The 15,702-nt window shown below is 44.4% G+C and overlaps 1 protein-coding gene across 2 annotated transcripts in view; it reads right to left on the reverse strand.

Moving 5' to 3' along the window:
* The window catches only part of PIK3CA (phosphatidylinositol-4,5-bisphosphate 3-kinase catalytic subunit alpha), a 191,038-nt gene that overhangs the window by 68,215 nt on the left and 107,121 nt on the right, over nt 1-15,702 (reverse strand). For both annotated transcript variants that reach the window (XR_003858598.1, XM_029615553.1), the window contains exons 10-12: nt 10,406-10,530; nt 8,417-8,498; nt 1,204-1,368 (exon numbers count right to left, since the gene is read on the reverse strand). Coding sequence is in view for 1 of the 2 variants with exons in the window: in XM_029615553.1 (XP_029471413.1) it covers nt 1,204-1,368; nt 8,417-8,498; nt 10,406-10,530 (372 nt within the window). In the remaining variant the exon portion in view is untranslated. The remainder of the gene's footprint in view (nt 1-1,203; nt 1,369-8,416; nt 8,499-10,405; nt 10,531-15,702) is intronic.

Consider the following 15,702-nt stretch of genomic DNA (forward strand, 5'->3'; position numbering starts at 1 on the left):
ACAGACACCCAGAAACAGCTACACCAAGGAAGGAGAAATAAAGCTGAATACTTCCCTGCTTCTGGATGTCGGCAGCTGACCGCTGAGTGTGATGGGGACTCAGAGAAACCAGGACCCCCGGCTTTCATTACCCCTGATAGACGAGGTCCGAGCTAGATCAGGAATCCCCCCCGCTTGCCCTGCTCCACCCGAGGGATGGCCCACAAAGGACCCTAACACCTAGGGAAGGCTTCCTCCCAGGAATCTTCTTTCTTCAAACCTAATTTTCTTATCATTCTCTTTTTATTAATTTTTTAAACTCCAGACTGCAGGTTTGCACTTCTATAATCTGCTAGAAACTGAGAAATACTGAGGGACTGCAGGAGGCACTCTCAGTTATGTAGCAGTGCCTCCATCTGCTGGTAGGGATGCAAAATCCATTTGTCTGGACTGATCTGGGGTATGTACAGGAATGACAATTTAGATCTGGGCATGCACCAGAAAGCATTTGTTCCTAACTCCTGCTGGGTATCCCAGGTGTTGTTCATTACAGGATTGGTGGAGCTTTGACTTTAGCTTTAAATGTGGCTGAGAGAAATGCTTTCATTTACCATTTCCCCTAGCCTCCCTACCAGCTGCCAAAATAATGCTTGTAGTAAAATAGAAGGCAATGCTGCTTTAAAGATGAAAAGATGGCGAAAGCATTAGCTGCTATTGCTTCCCAGACTTCCCAAACTCATATCCGATACTTTCCATTCTAATGTTCATTATAGATCTACATGGTGAAGAAACACATTGTGGGGGGAGAAACAAAACAATATAGGCTAGTACAGTGTATGGAGCCTTCTGATCACTGATCCATTTTAACATAGAAACATAGAAATGATGGCAAAAGAAGACCAAATGGCCCATCCAGTCTGCCCAGCAAGCTACGCACTTTATCCATTTTTTCCCCTCCCACCTGTTACTATTGGCTTCCCGTACCCTCCAGCCCTAATTCCCCTCCACTCCACCACCAATTTAGAGAGCAGCGCCGTATCTGCATTCAAGTACATGATAAACATGGCATGGAAGTTTTTAAGCCTGACAACTTAAATTTCAAAATGTCTTCAAATGACAGTATTATGATTAAAATTTCTCATCTCAAATGAGATTCCATATATGGGTGCCAGAGACCCCAAACCCCAGCCTATCCTGAATGATGTGTCATGAATACTACCATACCTGCACTAACTGGATTAGGTACTGAGACAGTTTGTCATCTGTTAAATACTTTTCCAGACACTTCACAGCAAAGGCGCGCACCATGGGATCAGGGTAGTTACAGTCCAGCAGCTCCATGGCTTGCTCTGGCTTGATTGGAGGCCAGTCCTTTAACAGGCAGTACATCTGATTATGACAGCAAGAAAGACCAATACGGTCATGAGTTTTAGCAGAAACCAATGAATTCAGTACAGCAAAAATGTTTAATTATCAATTACATTTTCTAGGATGTCCCAAATTTCCCAAGATAAACTAAAATGGTATTAATTATACTCTGTATGAAGTTAATGTACCTTAATTATCTGTTTCAGCATATCCTAACTAACTAGCTCAATATGAACATTTTATGTTTACATGTTTTGAATTTTATTAATGGAATTTTGTATTGTTTTATGTATTGTATTTCATAAACTGTATTTAACATGTGAACAAACCTTTGAGTTTTTTAATAAGGCACGGTGAAAGCATAATAGATAATACTTTTAGACTTTTGCTGGAAACAGTTCTACATTACTGTCTTTTTTATTAAGTCAGTGGATATTATGCAGAAGTTCATTTCAAGTAAACAAACAAATTGGATTACAAACCTATTGCAATTCTTAAACCCACATGATTTTAGCTTTGGTTCCACTTTCCTAACATAAAGGATAGCTAATGTTGCTTACCTGTAACAGGTGTTCTCACAGGACAGCAGGATGTTAGTCCTCACATATGGGTGACATCACAGGATGGAGTCCAATCATGGAATACTTTTGTCAAAGTTTCTAGAACTTTGACTGGCACTTACTGGGCATGCCCAGGATGGCACTAACCCTGCAATCAGCAGGGGTCCCCTTTCAGTCTTGTTTAAAAGCTATAGTAAGTGCCAAAAAATAAAATAAGAAAACGTAACGAACACAACACCGTGAGGTGGCAGGCGGGTTTCTTGAGGACTAACATCCTGCTATCCTGTGAGAACAGTTACAGGTAAGCAACATTTGCTTTCTCACAGGACAAGCAGGATGGTAGTCCTCACATATGGGTGAGTGCCGAGCTGAGGATGTCCGAGATATGCACCAAATGTACCCAAGACGTGCAACCAGCACAACAACTGGGGTAGAATTTGGTAGAGGGCATCCTGAACCCTAACGGGCAGGCGGAAGGGTGTTGGTACATTAAGTTCAAAAAGGTTGCATAAGACAGACTGGCCGAAGATGGAATCTTGTCTTCCAGCCTTGTCCAAACAATAATGGGCTATAAAGGTATGGAGAGAACTCCAGGTAGCCGCCCTACAAATATCAGGAAGCGGCACCGACCGTAGGTGCGCTACTGAAGTTGCCATGGCCCTGGTAGTGTGTGCTTTAACACTGCCTTGAAGTGGAATGCCTGCTTGCTGATAGCAAAAGGATATGCATTCCACTAACCAGGAAGAGAGAGTCTTCTTACCCACAGGTTGACCTAATCTGGTAGAATGGAAAGAAACAAACAGCTGAGTGCTTTTCCTGTGGGCAGTTGTACGGTCTAGATAGAATGCTAGAGCCCATTTACAATCAAGGGTATGCAGAGCTTGTTCTCCTGGATTAGAATGGGGCCTAGGAAAGAAGGTGGGTAGTATAATGGATTGATTAATGTGAAACTCCGATACTACCTTAGGCAAAAACTCAGGGTGAGCGCGGAGTACTACCCGGTCGTGCAGAAGTTTAGTGTAAGGTGGATAGGTAACTAGGGCCTGTAACTCACTAACTCTGCGAGTGGATGTGATTGCCAGAAGAAAAATCACTTTCCATGTGAGATAGCGAAGATCACAGGATTGGACAGGCTCGGATGGAGGTCTCATGAGCCGACCCCAAACTATGTTAAGGTCCCAAGAAGGGGCCAGAGGGCGCAGTGGAGGTTTGAGGTGGAGCAAGCCCTTCAAAAAGCATGTTACAAGGGGTTGTACTGAAATGGGAACATCTCCAACACCTTTATGGAAGGTGGCTGACATGCATCCTGATGGAAGAAGTTTTTAGACCGGACTCTGATAAGTGCCAGAGATTGTCTAGAAACGTCGTGGTGGAACAGGTAAAAGGATCAAGGGACAGTGAGGAACACCATGACTTAAACCTGTTCCATTTGTAAAAATAAGATTTTCTCGTGGAAGGTTTCCGTGAAGCAATCAGGACACGGGAAACTGGCTCCGAAAGGTTGAGAGGCTGAAGAATTAACCTTTCAACATCCAGGCAGTCAGGGACAAGGCCTGAAGATTGGGGTGGCATAGGCACCTGTCGTTCTGAGTGATCAAAAGTGGGTCCTTCCTCAGGGGAATGTGCCTGCAAATGGAGAGGTCCTGAAGAATTGGAAACCACACCTGGCGTGGCCAGTGAGGGGCTATCAGGATCATGGTTCCCTTGTCTTGACGAAGCTTCACGAGAGTCTTCGATAGAAGAGGAAGTGGAGGGAATGCATATAGGAGACCGGTAGCCCATGAGAGGGGAGAACGCATCTCTTGGTTGTGAGTGTTGGCTGCGAGCAAACAAAACTTCTCTACTTTGCGGTTTTAAGGTGACGCAAAGAGATCTATGTAAGGGTAACCCCAACTTTGGAATATCGAGGTCGCTACTGTGGGGTTGTGAGACCACTCGTGCGGCTGAAAGGTGCAATTCAGATTGTCTGCCAACACATTGTCCACTCCCGGCAAGTAGGTGGCCCTGAGGTACATCGAGTGGAAAAGGGCCTCCACCCATATCTGTGCCGCTTCCTGACACAGGAGGTAGGAGCCTGTCCCTCCCTTTTGTTGATGTACCACATGGCCACCTGGTTGTCCGTCTGGATCAGGATGACCTGGTTGGAAAGGTGATCTTGAAACACCCTGAGACCCATATCTGATTGCTCGTAGCTCCAGGAAATTTATTTGGTGTTTGGCTTCCTCTGGAGACCAAGTCCCTTGAGTTTGCCAATTGGCAACATGTGCTCCCCAGCCAAGGTTGGAAGCATTGGTGGTAAGGATTATTTGAGGATTTTGAGTCTGGAAAGGTAGGCCTTGGAGGAGATTGGTCTGATTTTTCCATCAAGCCAGAGACTGACGAAGTGGGTTGGTGATATGGACAATGGTTGATAGTGGTTGAATAGATTGAGTCCATTGTGACCTTAGAGTCCACTGCATGACTCATGGCCAAGCGGGCCATTGGGGTAACATGCACAGAGGACGCCATGTGCCCAGCAGGATGAGGAAATGGCATGCAGTTGAGCATTGTTGAGACTGTAGCTGGTGTGCGAGAGAAGTGAGAGTGAGAGCTCGCTTTTGAGGCAGAAATGCCTTTGCTTTGAAGGTGTCTAAGTCTGCCCCTATGAAAGATAAAGTTTGAGATGGGACTAAGCAGGATTTCATGTAATTGATGAGAAATCCTAGAGAGATCAGAGTGTGTAAGTTAAGACGTAGGAATGACAGAGCAGCTTGCTGAGTGGGAGCCCTGATTAACCAATCGTCGAGATAGGGGTAGACGTGAACACCTTGGGTCCTGAGGTATGCTGCCACTACTACGAAGCATTTGGTAAAGACTCGTGGTGCAGACGCCAGGCTGAATGGGAGCACTCGGTACTGATAGTGCTTTGGGCCTACCAGGAATCTCAGAAATCTGCGATGAGATGGAGTGATGGCTATGTGGGTGTAAGCGTCCTGGAGGTCTAGAGAGCAGAGCCAGTCTCCTCTTTGCAGAAGAGGAAGGAGGGAACCTAAGGTTATCATCTTGAACTTTTCTCGCTGGAGGTACTTGTTGAGGGTACGCAGGTCCAGAATTGGACGAACGCCGCCTGACTTTTTGGGGATTAGAAAGTACCGGGAATAGAACGCGAGGCCCTGTTGGGAGTAGGGCACTGGTTCGATTGCTCTGGATTGAAGAAGGAGGGAGACTTCCTGGTCCAGGAATAGTGAATGGTCTGATGTTCCACACTTCAGCAGAGGTGGGGAATCCGGTGGGATGGAGAAAATGTTCAGGTGATAACCTTGAGAGATTATGGCAAGGACCCACTGGTCCAAGGTGATTGTGTGCATATTTTGTTGAAATGACACAATCGACCTCCCACTGGTACATGTGGCAGTGGAAGCTGGCTGCTGCTCTCTATGCAGGAGTCAAAAACCGGAAGTAGGGCCCGGTTGAGGAGCTGCTTGTGGTTTTTGCTTACGAGGTTGTCGGGACTGGGCCTTTTGGAAAGGCTTCGTGAAGCGACCTCTAGACGGTGGTGGGTAGGACTTCTTTTGATGGTAGAAGGACTTTTTGGAGTCCTTCCTGAATGGTTGTTTGCCCGGATATTCAGAAGGCATCAGAGAAAGTTGGCGAAGAGTCTCATGATGATCCTTGAGCTGCGCCACTGTCTGTTGGATCTGTTCACCAAACAGAATGTCTCTAATGCAAGGCAGATCGGATACTCTGTCCTGGTCTTCCAGACGTTTAAGTCCAAAGACTTACACCAGGCCCATCTTCTTGCAGAAATAGCGGCTGCTGAAACCCTGGAAGCGGTATCGAAGATGTCATAAGAGGACCTTATTTCATGTGTCCCCGCTTCAAAACCTTTGTGAACCAGGGTTTGTAGCTGTTCCTGGAATTGCTGAGGCAGGAACTCTGCAAAGTCCTGTATTTGCTTGTATAGGACCCTATTGAACTGGGTCATATAAAGTTGGTAAGAGGCGAGCCAAGAGATCAGCATTGATCCCTGGAAGACATGCCGACCAATGGCATCCAGGAATTTCTGCTCCTTGCCTGGAGGGAAGGAAGAATGGGGCTTTGAACGTCGTGCCTTCTTTTGGCAGATTCAACAACAACGGATCGGTGATCCAGTTGAGATTTTTGGAACCCTGGAACTGACTGGACCAAATATGTGGTATCTGCTTTCCGGTTGATGGGTGCTACCGAACCAGGGTGTTCCCAATTCTTTTTGAGAAGATCCAAAAGAACTTGATAGATAAGGATGGAGGTGATTTATTTGGGAGCATCCAGAAATTCTAACAGCTCCATCATCTGATGTCTATCGTCTTGCTCAGACTGTAGTTGGAAGGGAACCAACTCAGACATTTCCTTCACAAAACTGATGAAGGACAAGTCCTCTGGAGGAGAACGCTTCCTGCTTTCAGTAAGAGAGGGTGGTGATGGTAAATCATTGGTGTCTGGGGACGAATCGTCGATCCAGGTGTCATAAGGATCTGCACCGGTCCCTCTAGAAACCTGAGAGGGACGGGACGAAGGTATTCTCGAAGGTCCCGGTCTAGGCTCCAAAGGCATAGAGGGAGTTACCAGAGGCAGTGATGAAGGCATCGAGGGCATCGATGGACAGATCGGCGTCGATGGCAGCAATGGTATCGATGATGTTGATAGTTGAGGCATTGGTAGGACTCCCGATGGAGGAAGACGGAACGGTGTTTCTCCTCCCGATGACAGAGGAAGTGGAGGGCACGCCGGAACCATCGGTGATCCCATGATCCATCGGCGGAAAAACGGCTATAAGCGCTTCCATTCTCGAGAGCAGCGGTGCCAGTGCTGCCAGAACGGGATCAGTAGTCTGTTCCGCAATCGGCACTGGGTTTGACATCGGAGGAACTTGGAATCTTTGCAGCGCCTTGTCGATGGCCTCCTGAACCATCCGGTCCAGCTCTTCACGGAGACCTGGAGCAATCAGCCCTGGTTCCGGAAGGGGAGAAGGAGGCAGAGGCGTAGCCGAAGGGACCACTGTTAAAGGCGGAGTTGCGGCTCCCATTACCCCGTCCGGGTGAGGGTTGCCTCGGTGACCCGGTCTCAAAAAGGATTGATGCCTTTTCTGGACGGGGTTTCTTCAATGGTGGCTCGGACGATGGCAATGTCGATGATTTGCCTTCTTCGATGGTCCGAGGCCTTCGGTGCCAATACCGATGCTTCTCTCTACGATCCCTCGGTCCTGAGGGGGAACAGAGGTAGATTGATGGCCGGGAAGTTGTCGATGCTGGACGGTCACCGGCCAGTGCCCGATAACCTGCGCGACGTGGATGGTGCCAGTTCGGAGGACGTCGAAGCTATGTACGGCATCTGAGTTTGAGACCGAAAGAGAAGTTCCATCTTCTCCATTCTGGCTTTGCGACCTTTTGGTGTCATTAAGGCACATTCGGTGCAAGTCAGGACATCATGCTCACACCCTAGGCACATTACACAGACTTTATGGGGGTCTGTGATGGACATGGTGCGAACACAGTCAGGGGACTGACGGAACCCCGACGCCATGGCCTTTGAAAAAAATTGAACCGCGGTGTGGTCGACAGCCAGTAGGCCGTGAGGGCCAAACTCGACAGGAATCGACCGGAATCGGGTAAAAACTTACCTGAGTACCGCAGAAGTAAAAATTCAAGAGGGGGACCCTTATGGGGTATTAAAGTTTGAAGTAATTCCGTGAGGAAAATTCCTGTCAAGAATCTCTAAGAGCTCAACCCGCGTGGCTACTGCTGCGCGGAAAAAAGAAGACTGAAGGGGGACCCCTGCTGGATGCAGGGTTAGTGCCATCATGGGCATGCCCAGTAGGTGCCAGTCAAAGTTCTAGAAACTTTGACAAAAGTGTTCCATGATTGGGCTCCATCCTGTGATGTCACCCATATGTGAGGACTATCATCCTGCTTGTCCTGTGAGAAACTCTATTTCTGTCTTGAGCACCTTTGGAATCTGCTATTATTTCCTGTCCATACAACCTCCACTGACAAGCTGTTCCACCCATCCACCAATATTTAAATGTTAATATTCTTTTATTTATTTTATTTATTTATTTATTTATTTCAGATTTTTATATACCGGCATTCGAGACAGCAGTCAGTTGCTTCACACAGGTGAATTAATAACCTGTGTGAAGCAACAATTGTTTTCAGCCTGTTACAGAAACATACCACCACTCGGACAACTTATGCTGACGTTTAATAATTTGTTGTTCCCTTTGAGTTGGGAAGCAATTTGGTATCAGTTGACTTACTGTGTACTCATGAATGCTAACACATTAGCACATACTCTTATGTGGTTTTGTTCTTCATTACGAGAACTAACCATGAATATTAAAGATACAATCATTCTAGTCTCTGCTCATCCACATTATACTTAGAGAAAACAGAACTGGTGATAGCTAATAGTTGGACGTCTACTAAGCTTTAGTTTACATACCCAGGAAATACAACTGATGGAGCTTATCATGCCACAGGAGCATTTCATACCTGTGCTACTTCATCTCTGGAGTTCCATTTAACAGCCAGTAGCAGCTTTGGGAGAATTTCAGGGGTGTTTAAACAATAGTGTCTGTAAGAAAAAGGGTTCACTTGTCTTTACACACAACCCAAACAGTTCAGAAGACTGCACTATCAGGTCTGTAACTATTTAACTGAATACAATAACATGTCAACATATTTTAACAATCAGCTCAGCAAATAAAAATCTGAATCCTGTGCCCGCCCCCCCCCCCCAATCAACATAGTGACAGATTGGCCAATTCCAGGAATATATTATAGACCAGCTCCATAACAAATTGTGTTTGTGCATAGCCATGTTTGTATACCCATATGCACACATTCAGCTCTAGGATGATAAATAACCCAATATGGTTTAACTTGGAAATAAAGAAGTGAGAAACACCATTTGTTATAATAAATATACAATACAATATTCGCATGTATGACAAATAAACACATGGTAAACAGAGAAAAATTAAAATTAAAATCATCCATATTTTCTAAATAGATTTCTATTTTGCTCTTCACAAGAGCTGTAATGATATTTCAATTATGAAAACAGTAATACAAAAAATAGTGATTATTACTAACAGTTTCCTACCATATTAGTTCTCTCAAGTCAATGTGTCTGATGCCTGTTCCTGTCTGCTTTATTTACCTTGGCTTTGGGTTCATCTTTTTCCTAATCTTTTTTGTTGAGTGTATCCTTTGCAGTTCAGTTTGTACAAGAGTTCAGCTTTAAATGCATTTTGCTTTATTTAGAAAGCCAACTAACAATTTTTGGCCAATACCTGTGCATTTAACCGATACAAATCAGAAAACAATAGGATAAATGCATCAGACTTTTGATCTAGTACCAAATTTGTTCCCATTTTGCTCTGGCACTTTTATGCATTGGAAATACTGGATATATTCTCATTGTTAAATCTGAATTAGTTTTAGCACTGAAGCAGAAAAAAATTGGATACATCTACCACAATTTACAGTGTGTGTTAATCAAGTCCAGCTCAGTCATAACAGAAGATAAAAAGGAAGTCATTTTAAGCCTATCATTATTAAGTACCATGTTTGATATGAAAGTTGGCTGCTATGGTTTGCCAGTTCTTTCCGCGTGCAGCATTCTTCTTTGTTTTGCCTATGTTGCCAGACGTAGACCATTATTTTAATTACATCATCCAAGAGCTCTCTCTGCTTTCTTCTCTCTCATGCCCTCCAGTACTAACTTAGGCCTGGAATCATCAGTCTATTGCAGAATGATGAATCCTGCGAAAACAGGGGTCGGGGGGGGGGGGGGGGGGGGCAGGCTTGAGAAAGCCGGCAGCCTTCGCACCACCGCGGTGTCTTCGCTGCCAGCTTTCGTACCAAACAGCACCACCGTGAAAGGTGATGCTATTCGGTGCGCTACTGGCGACGATAAGGTTACTAACCTTATCGCTGCCAGCGAAGACCTCACCAAGTCGGCTTTTGAAAATGATTCCCTTAGTTAGTTTTCCACCAGAACTTTCGGGTACATGACCAGCAAATTTAATTTCTCTTCTGACCAGTTCCTCTGGAAACAGGATGCTGGGCTTGATGGACCCTTGGTCTGACCCAGTATGGCATTTTCTTATGTTCTTATGCCTTTCCAACTAACCTTCTGTATTCTACCACTGAAAAGATGTCTGCACTTGGTAGCCCTTTTTTTAAAGCTTTAAATCTAAGTTAAGTCCCAAAAATAATGGGCTTTCCCAATTCTTTTTCCACTTCTGCTAAATGTTTTGCATCTTCAAGGGAATAGCCACTGCTATTGATTGCATCAGTAGCATGGGATCTTCTTAGTGTTTGGGTAATTGCCAGGTTCTTGTGGCCTGGTTTTGGCCTCTGTTGGAAACAGGATGCTGGGCTTGATGGACCCTTGGTCTGACCCAGCATGGCAATTTCTTATGTTCTTATGTTCTTATTTGGGGGCGTGCAGTTCTGAAGGAGATGTTCAAATACCTGTTGCTCCACAGGAAGTCCTTCTCTTGCTCAGTGATTTCAGAGAGTGGGTCTCTGTTACAGACAGCACGAAGCTGCTCCTTATCACTTTCTCTTAATTCGCTGTCTCTGGCTATCCTGTTACTCTGCAAAATAAAATGGTGTCCTTATGTTAGGCTCCCAGACTATATTCTGAATTTAAGAATCAAATATATCAAAAAATATTCACAGTCCACAGCTAAATGTGAAAAAACAATGGAGAAAGTTATCCAGAAAAGCAGCAATAATAAACCATGTCTTTACTATGAAATCCTAACAGCAGGATGAAGAACAATAAGAAGCTACATCAACAGTCCCAAAGCATATCGTCCAGAATGGTATTTTTGTATTACCAGCGAGATGCTCACATCATCAAATCTTCAGCTAATGGGCCAGCCCTATATAGGCCATTAATGACACTAAATAGCAAGCCCCTTTAATTATTTTTCTAAGATGCTCCATATGCCACAAAGCACATAGTTGGTCTAAGATGGTGGAAAAAGGGTGCAAAGTTGTATATCTATAATCAATCTGTGGCTTTTGCTTTTTAGTGTCCTCAAGCAGGGACCTTTTGTATAACAGAATAGAAAGACAACATATTTTAAAATTAAAACGTAACATAACAATAGATGTGGTATATTTGGATTGTCAGAAGGTGTTTGACAAAGTTCCTCATGAGAGCCTTCTAAGAAAACTAAGTAGTCATGGGATAGGAGGTGATGTACTTTCGTGGACTACAAACTGGTTAAAAGACAGGAAACAAAGTAGGATTAAATAATCAATTTTCTCAGTGGAAAAGGGTAAACAGTGGAGTGCCTCGGGGATCTGTACTTGGACCAGTGCTTTTCATTATACTTATAAATGATCTTGAAAGGAATACAACAAGTGAGGTAATCAAATTTGTAGAGGATACAAAATTATTCAGAGTAGTTAAATCACAAGCGGACTGTGATAAATTGCAGGAGGACCTTGCGAGACTGGAAGACCAGGCATCCAAATGGCAGATGAAATTTAATGTGGACAAGTACAAAGTGATGCATACAGGGAAAAATAATCCATGTTGTAGTTACACGATGTTAGGTTCCATATTAGAGCTACCACCCAGGAAAGAGAGATCTAGGCGTCATAGTAGATAATATATTGAAATTGTCTGCTCAGTGTGCTGCAGGAGTCAAAAAAGCAAACAATGTTAGGAATTATTAGGGAGGGAATGGTGAATAAAATGGAAAATGTCAATGCTTCTGTATCGCTCCATGGCGATACCGCACCTTGAATACTGTGTACAATTCTGGTCGCTGCATCTCAAAAAAGATATAGTTGCGATGGAGAAGGTACAGAGAAGGGCGACCAAAATGATAAAGGGGATGGAGCTCCCCTACGAGGAAAGACTAAGGACTAGGGGGCACTCCATAAAGTTAGCAAGTAGCACATTTAAAACTAATTGGAAAAAAAATTCTTTTTCACTCAACGCAGAATTAAGCTCTAGAATTTGTTGCCAGAGGATGTGGTTAGTGCAGTTAGTGTAGCTGGGTTTAAGAAAAGGTTTGAATAAGTTCTTCGAGGAGAAGTCCATTAACTGCTATTAATCAAGTTGTCTTAGAAAATAGCCACTATTACTAGCAATGGTAACATGGGATCTACTTGGTGTTTGGGTAATTGCCAGGTACTTGTAAGCCTGGATTGGCCACTGTTGGAAACAGGATGCTGGGCTTGATGGACCCTTGTTCTGACCCAGTATGTTCTTAACATTGGAACATAGCCCCTTTGTGACAATTCCCCAGTTAAGCAGCTTGGGTAGTGGCTAAGATTGAGTATTAAGGATACAGTAGTACCAGGGGGGGAGTGTGCTACACACTATCAAAGAGAGAAAATTACTTTTTCTCTAAAACTTACGGCTTAGTCTATAAGTTAATTTTTCAAGGCTAGTATCTCAATCAAGACAAAAACTGGTGTCATACAAATCCATATATCAACACTCAAGCAGAGAAAAACAGGTATCAAAATAATCATGTACCAGTGAACCTGATCTATGAGGCTATGGCCTGATAAAAAGCACAGGAAGTGGCCCTTAAAGCAGGCAAACACCGCTGAGAAACTGACAGAGTTGGGCTTTTCCATTGCCGATGTCGTAAAGGCTTGAATATATGTGCAATGTGTCCTTTTGGCTTCGACCACGCTGATGTGCAGGAATGATGAGAAAGAATGGAATACCTTCATGGGACAATGTTGGAACAAGTGCACACTTTGGCTCAAGAAGCTAAGTATCATATTTTTGTTTAAACTCAGCAAACTGTACTTGACTTGAGTTCTTTTTCAACTAGGATTTACCGAGACTTTTCAGATATTTACGGATATTTTTTCCTGCTATGAACTTTTTAATTGCACTTAAAAAAAAACCAAAAAAAACCCAACAGGTGTTCTCCGAGGACAATGGGATGTTAGTCCATGATTATTTGATACCTGTTTTTCACTCTCTTAAGACCACACCAGCAGAGGGAAATGCAGGTAATTCATTAAGTCCCCTCGACTTCAGATTCTTTTCACCAAAGATTTCTTTTTATTTTTACATCGGCTACTCCATTGCTTAGACAGGTACAGAATTTAAGCGGGGTCCCGTGTTTCGCCAAACCCAGCGAAAATGTATGCACAGTGACTAAATGGTACGTGTGCTTAAAAATGTTATTAGAATGTTGGTTGCTACTGGATCCTTTTTATAATGGTCCCCTTTACTATTTTATTTATTTTTCTTTATGTTATGGTTGAAGAACACCTGTTTCTAATTGCCTGTCCCTCCCGACGCAGCTGGGTTTGGCGAAACACGAGTCCGTGTCGGGGGACCTGCTTAAATTGCATGAACCAGGACTCTCCCGTCTGCAGACAGGGTTCTCTCTAACATGGGGAAGTATAGTTTGCAAGCCACAGCAAACAGCAGTACCTCTGTTGCAGGGTGCCTTGTCCCCCAACTCCCTCAGCCATTGATATGGGGATAGGTTGAAAGGCATACTTGCCAATTAGATGGACTAGAATCCTCTTCACTGAGGTAGGATTCCGCAGGTGAGAATGACTGGCCAAAATGGCTCATTGAGCTCAGCAGGTATCAATATGACTCCCAGATAGGAGAAACCCTTAAGATTTACCTGGGAACTTTTCTGGAAAGGCTCCCTCATGAAACAGATCTGCTGTGCCTTAAAACAACCTAAGAAAAGCACCATCGCCTAGCCAACTCTCGGCGCTCAAGAGGAACAGAGAGCAACCGCCAGTCAGAAGTAGTGACATCCCTTTCCCAGGAATGAAGAACACTGGACACCCCCTTGTGGGGGTGAACAATCGGGCATCCAGAGAGAAACCCATAAGGGTTACCCTGGAACCAAGTCAAATTTCCCCTTCTTGAAGGGAGAGGAGTAATGGGAAGCAGGGCCTCCTGATCCCAAAAACCTTTCAACTCTCCCGTTGAGAGTTGAGTTATAACCACTGATTGCTGATCAATCCACCACAGGTTTCTATTCTCAGATGGGTTAGGTCACAGTAATCAATGGAGGAGCCCCAGCAAAAACGGTCCAACAACTGCCACTGCTGTTCCCCAGCCCTGGCCTTCCAGGAGATGCACAGATTCAAAGAATCAAGGCTCTGGCTCAGTGATAAACATGCTAGAGATGGAACCTCAGATGCTTCCCCACAAAATGAGTTTGTGGCACAGGGGGGGGGGGGGGGGCGAAAGATATTCCTTTTCCGAGGGATAAGAATACCCCCGAAATTATCCTCCGGGTGTCTACTGCCCTAAGGGTTCGATCAGGAATGCAGTCCTAGGTCAGTCCTGTGGCGCACAATTTGTTGTGCTCGCCAAAAGGGAAACACACACACAGATACACCTATACAGCAGAGGGAAACTGGAAAAAAAAAAGCCCTCTGCTGTAAAAACATGTTGATCAGTACTGATACAGTGGTATCCACTTGCTGGAGTAGGTGGCAACGCACTGTCAAAAGGCAAACAACAGTGATGATGCCTTCCCCACCAGTGCTCCCCAGCACTTTGCAATGCAGAACTGATGAGGAGACTGAGACCAAGACCATGACATGACAATGGCAGAACTCTGGCTTGGCTGAGAACTGCACAGACAGGTAGAATGCTTCCTGCCATCTTCCGAGGTGCTTGGAGTAGATGACTTGCCATACCCAACTGCGCATGCTGTGTTCCCAAAGGAGTGCATAGGAACAATGTGATGATAGCGTCCCCAGTACTACTGGGGATCTGGATATGGCATGGTGGTGGGTGGCGTTCTATGGCGTCATTCCCTCCAGGACCTGATAACACTTCAAGAGGCTAGACACAGCCCTTGAAACTGTGTCAGGAAATAGCTCACTGCTGTTTCCCTCATGGAACGACAGCAGCAAAGTCCATGGTGACTGACAATGCCCATGAGGTCATTCATGTGGCAACTGACCAAGTCCACTGTGCCCACGCTTACCAACAATGGATCACATCCAGGGCACCAGACGATGCTGCACCCAGGCTGACAATAATGATTCAGATGCACCCAGGGCTTTGACAGTAATGATTCAGATGGACTGAACCAAACCACGTTGAACCTAGAAGATGTGGCCTGACTGACAAACTGAAGAGTAGTAAATCACCTGGACCGGATGGTATACACCCCAGGGTTCTGAAGGAACTAAAAAATGAAATTTCAGATCTATTAGTAAAAATTTGTAACCTATCATTAAAATCATCCATTATACCTGAGGACTGAAGGGTGGTTAATGTAATCTCAATATTTAAAAAGTGCTCTAGGGGCGATCTGGGAAACTACAGACCAGTTACCCTGACTTCAGTGCCAGGAAAAATAGTGGAAAGTGTTCTAAATGGTTTAATGGAACAAAGTCAGCATGGCTTTACCCAAGGCTAATCTTGCCTCACAAATCTGCTTCAGTTTTTTGAAGGGGTTAATAAACATGCAGATAAAGGTGAACCAGTAGATGTAGTGTATTTGGATTTTCAGAAGGCATTTGACAAAGTTCCTCATGAGAGGCTTCTAGGAAAAGTAAAAAGTCATGGGATAGGTGGCAATGTCCTGTCGTGGATTACAAACTGGCTAAAAGACAGGAAACAGATGTAGGATTAAATTGACAATTTTTTCAGTGGAGGGGAATGGGCAGTGGAGTATCTCAGGGATCTGTACTGGGACCCGTGCTTTTCAATATATTTATAAATGATCTGGAAAGGAATACAATGAGTGAGGTAATCAAATTTGCAGATGATACAAAATTATTCATAGCAGTTA

Source organism: Rhinatrema bivittatum, chromosome 9 (genome assembly GCF_901001135.1).
Source record: "Rhinatrema bivittatum chromosome 9, aRhiBiv1.1, whole genome shotgun sequence".
Lineage (NCBI taxonomy): Eukaryota > Metazoa > Chordata > Amphibia > Gymnophiona > Rhinatrematidae > Rhinatrema > Rhinatrema bivittatum.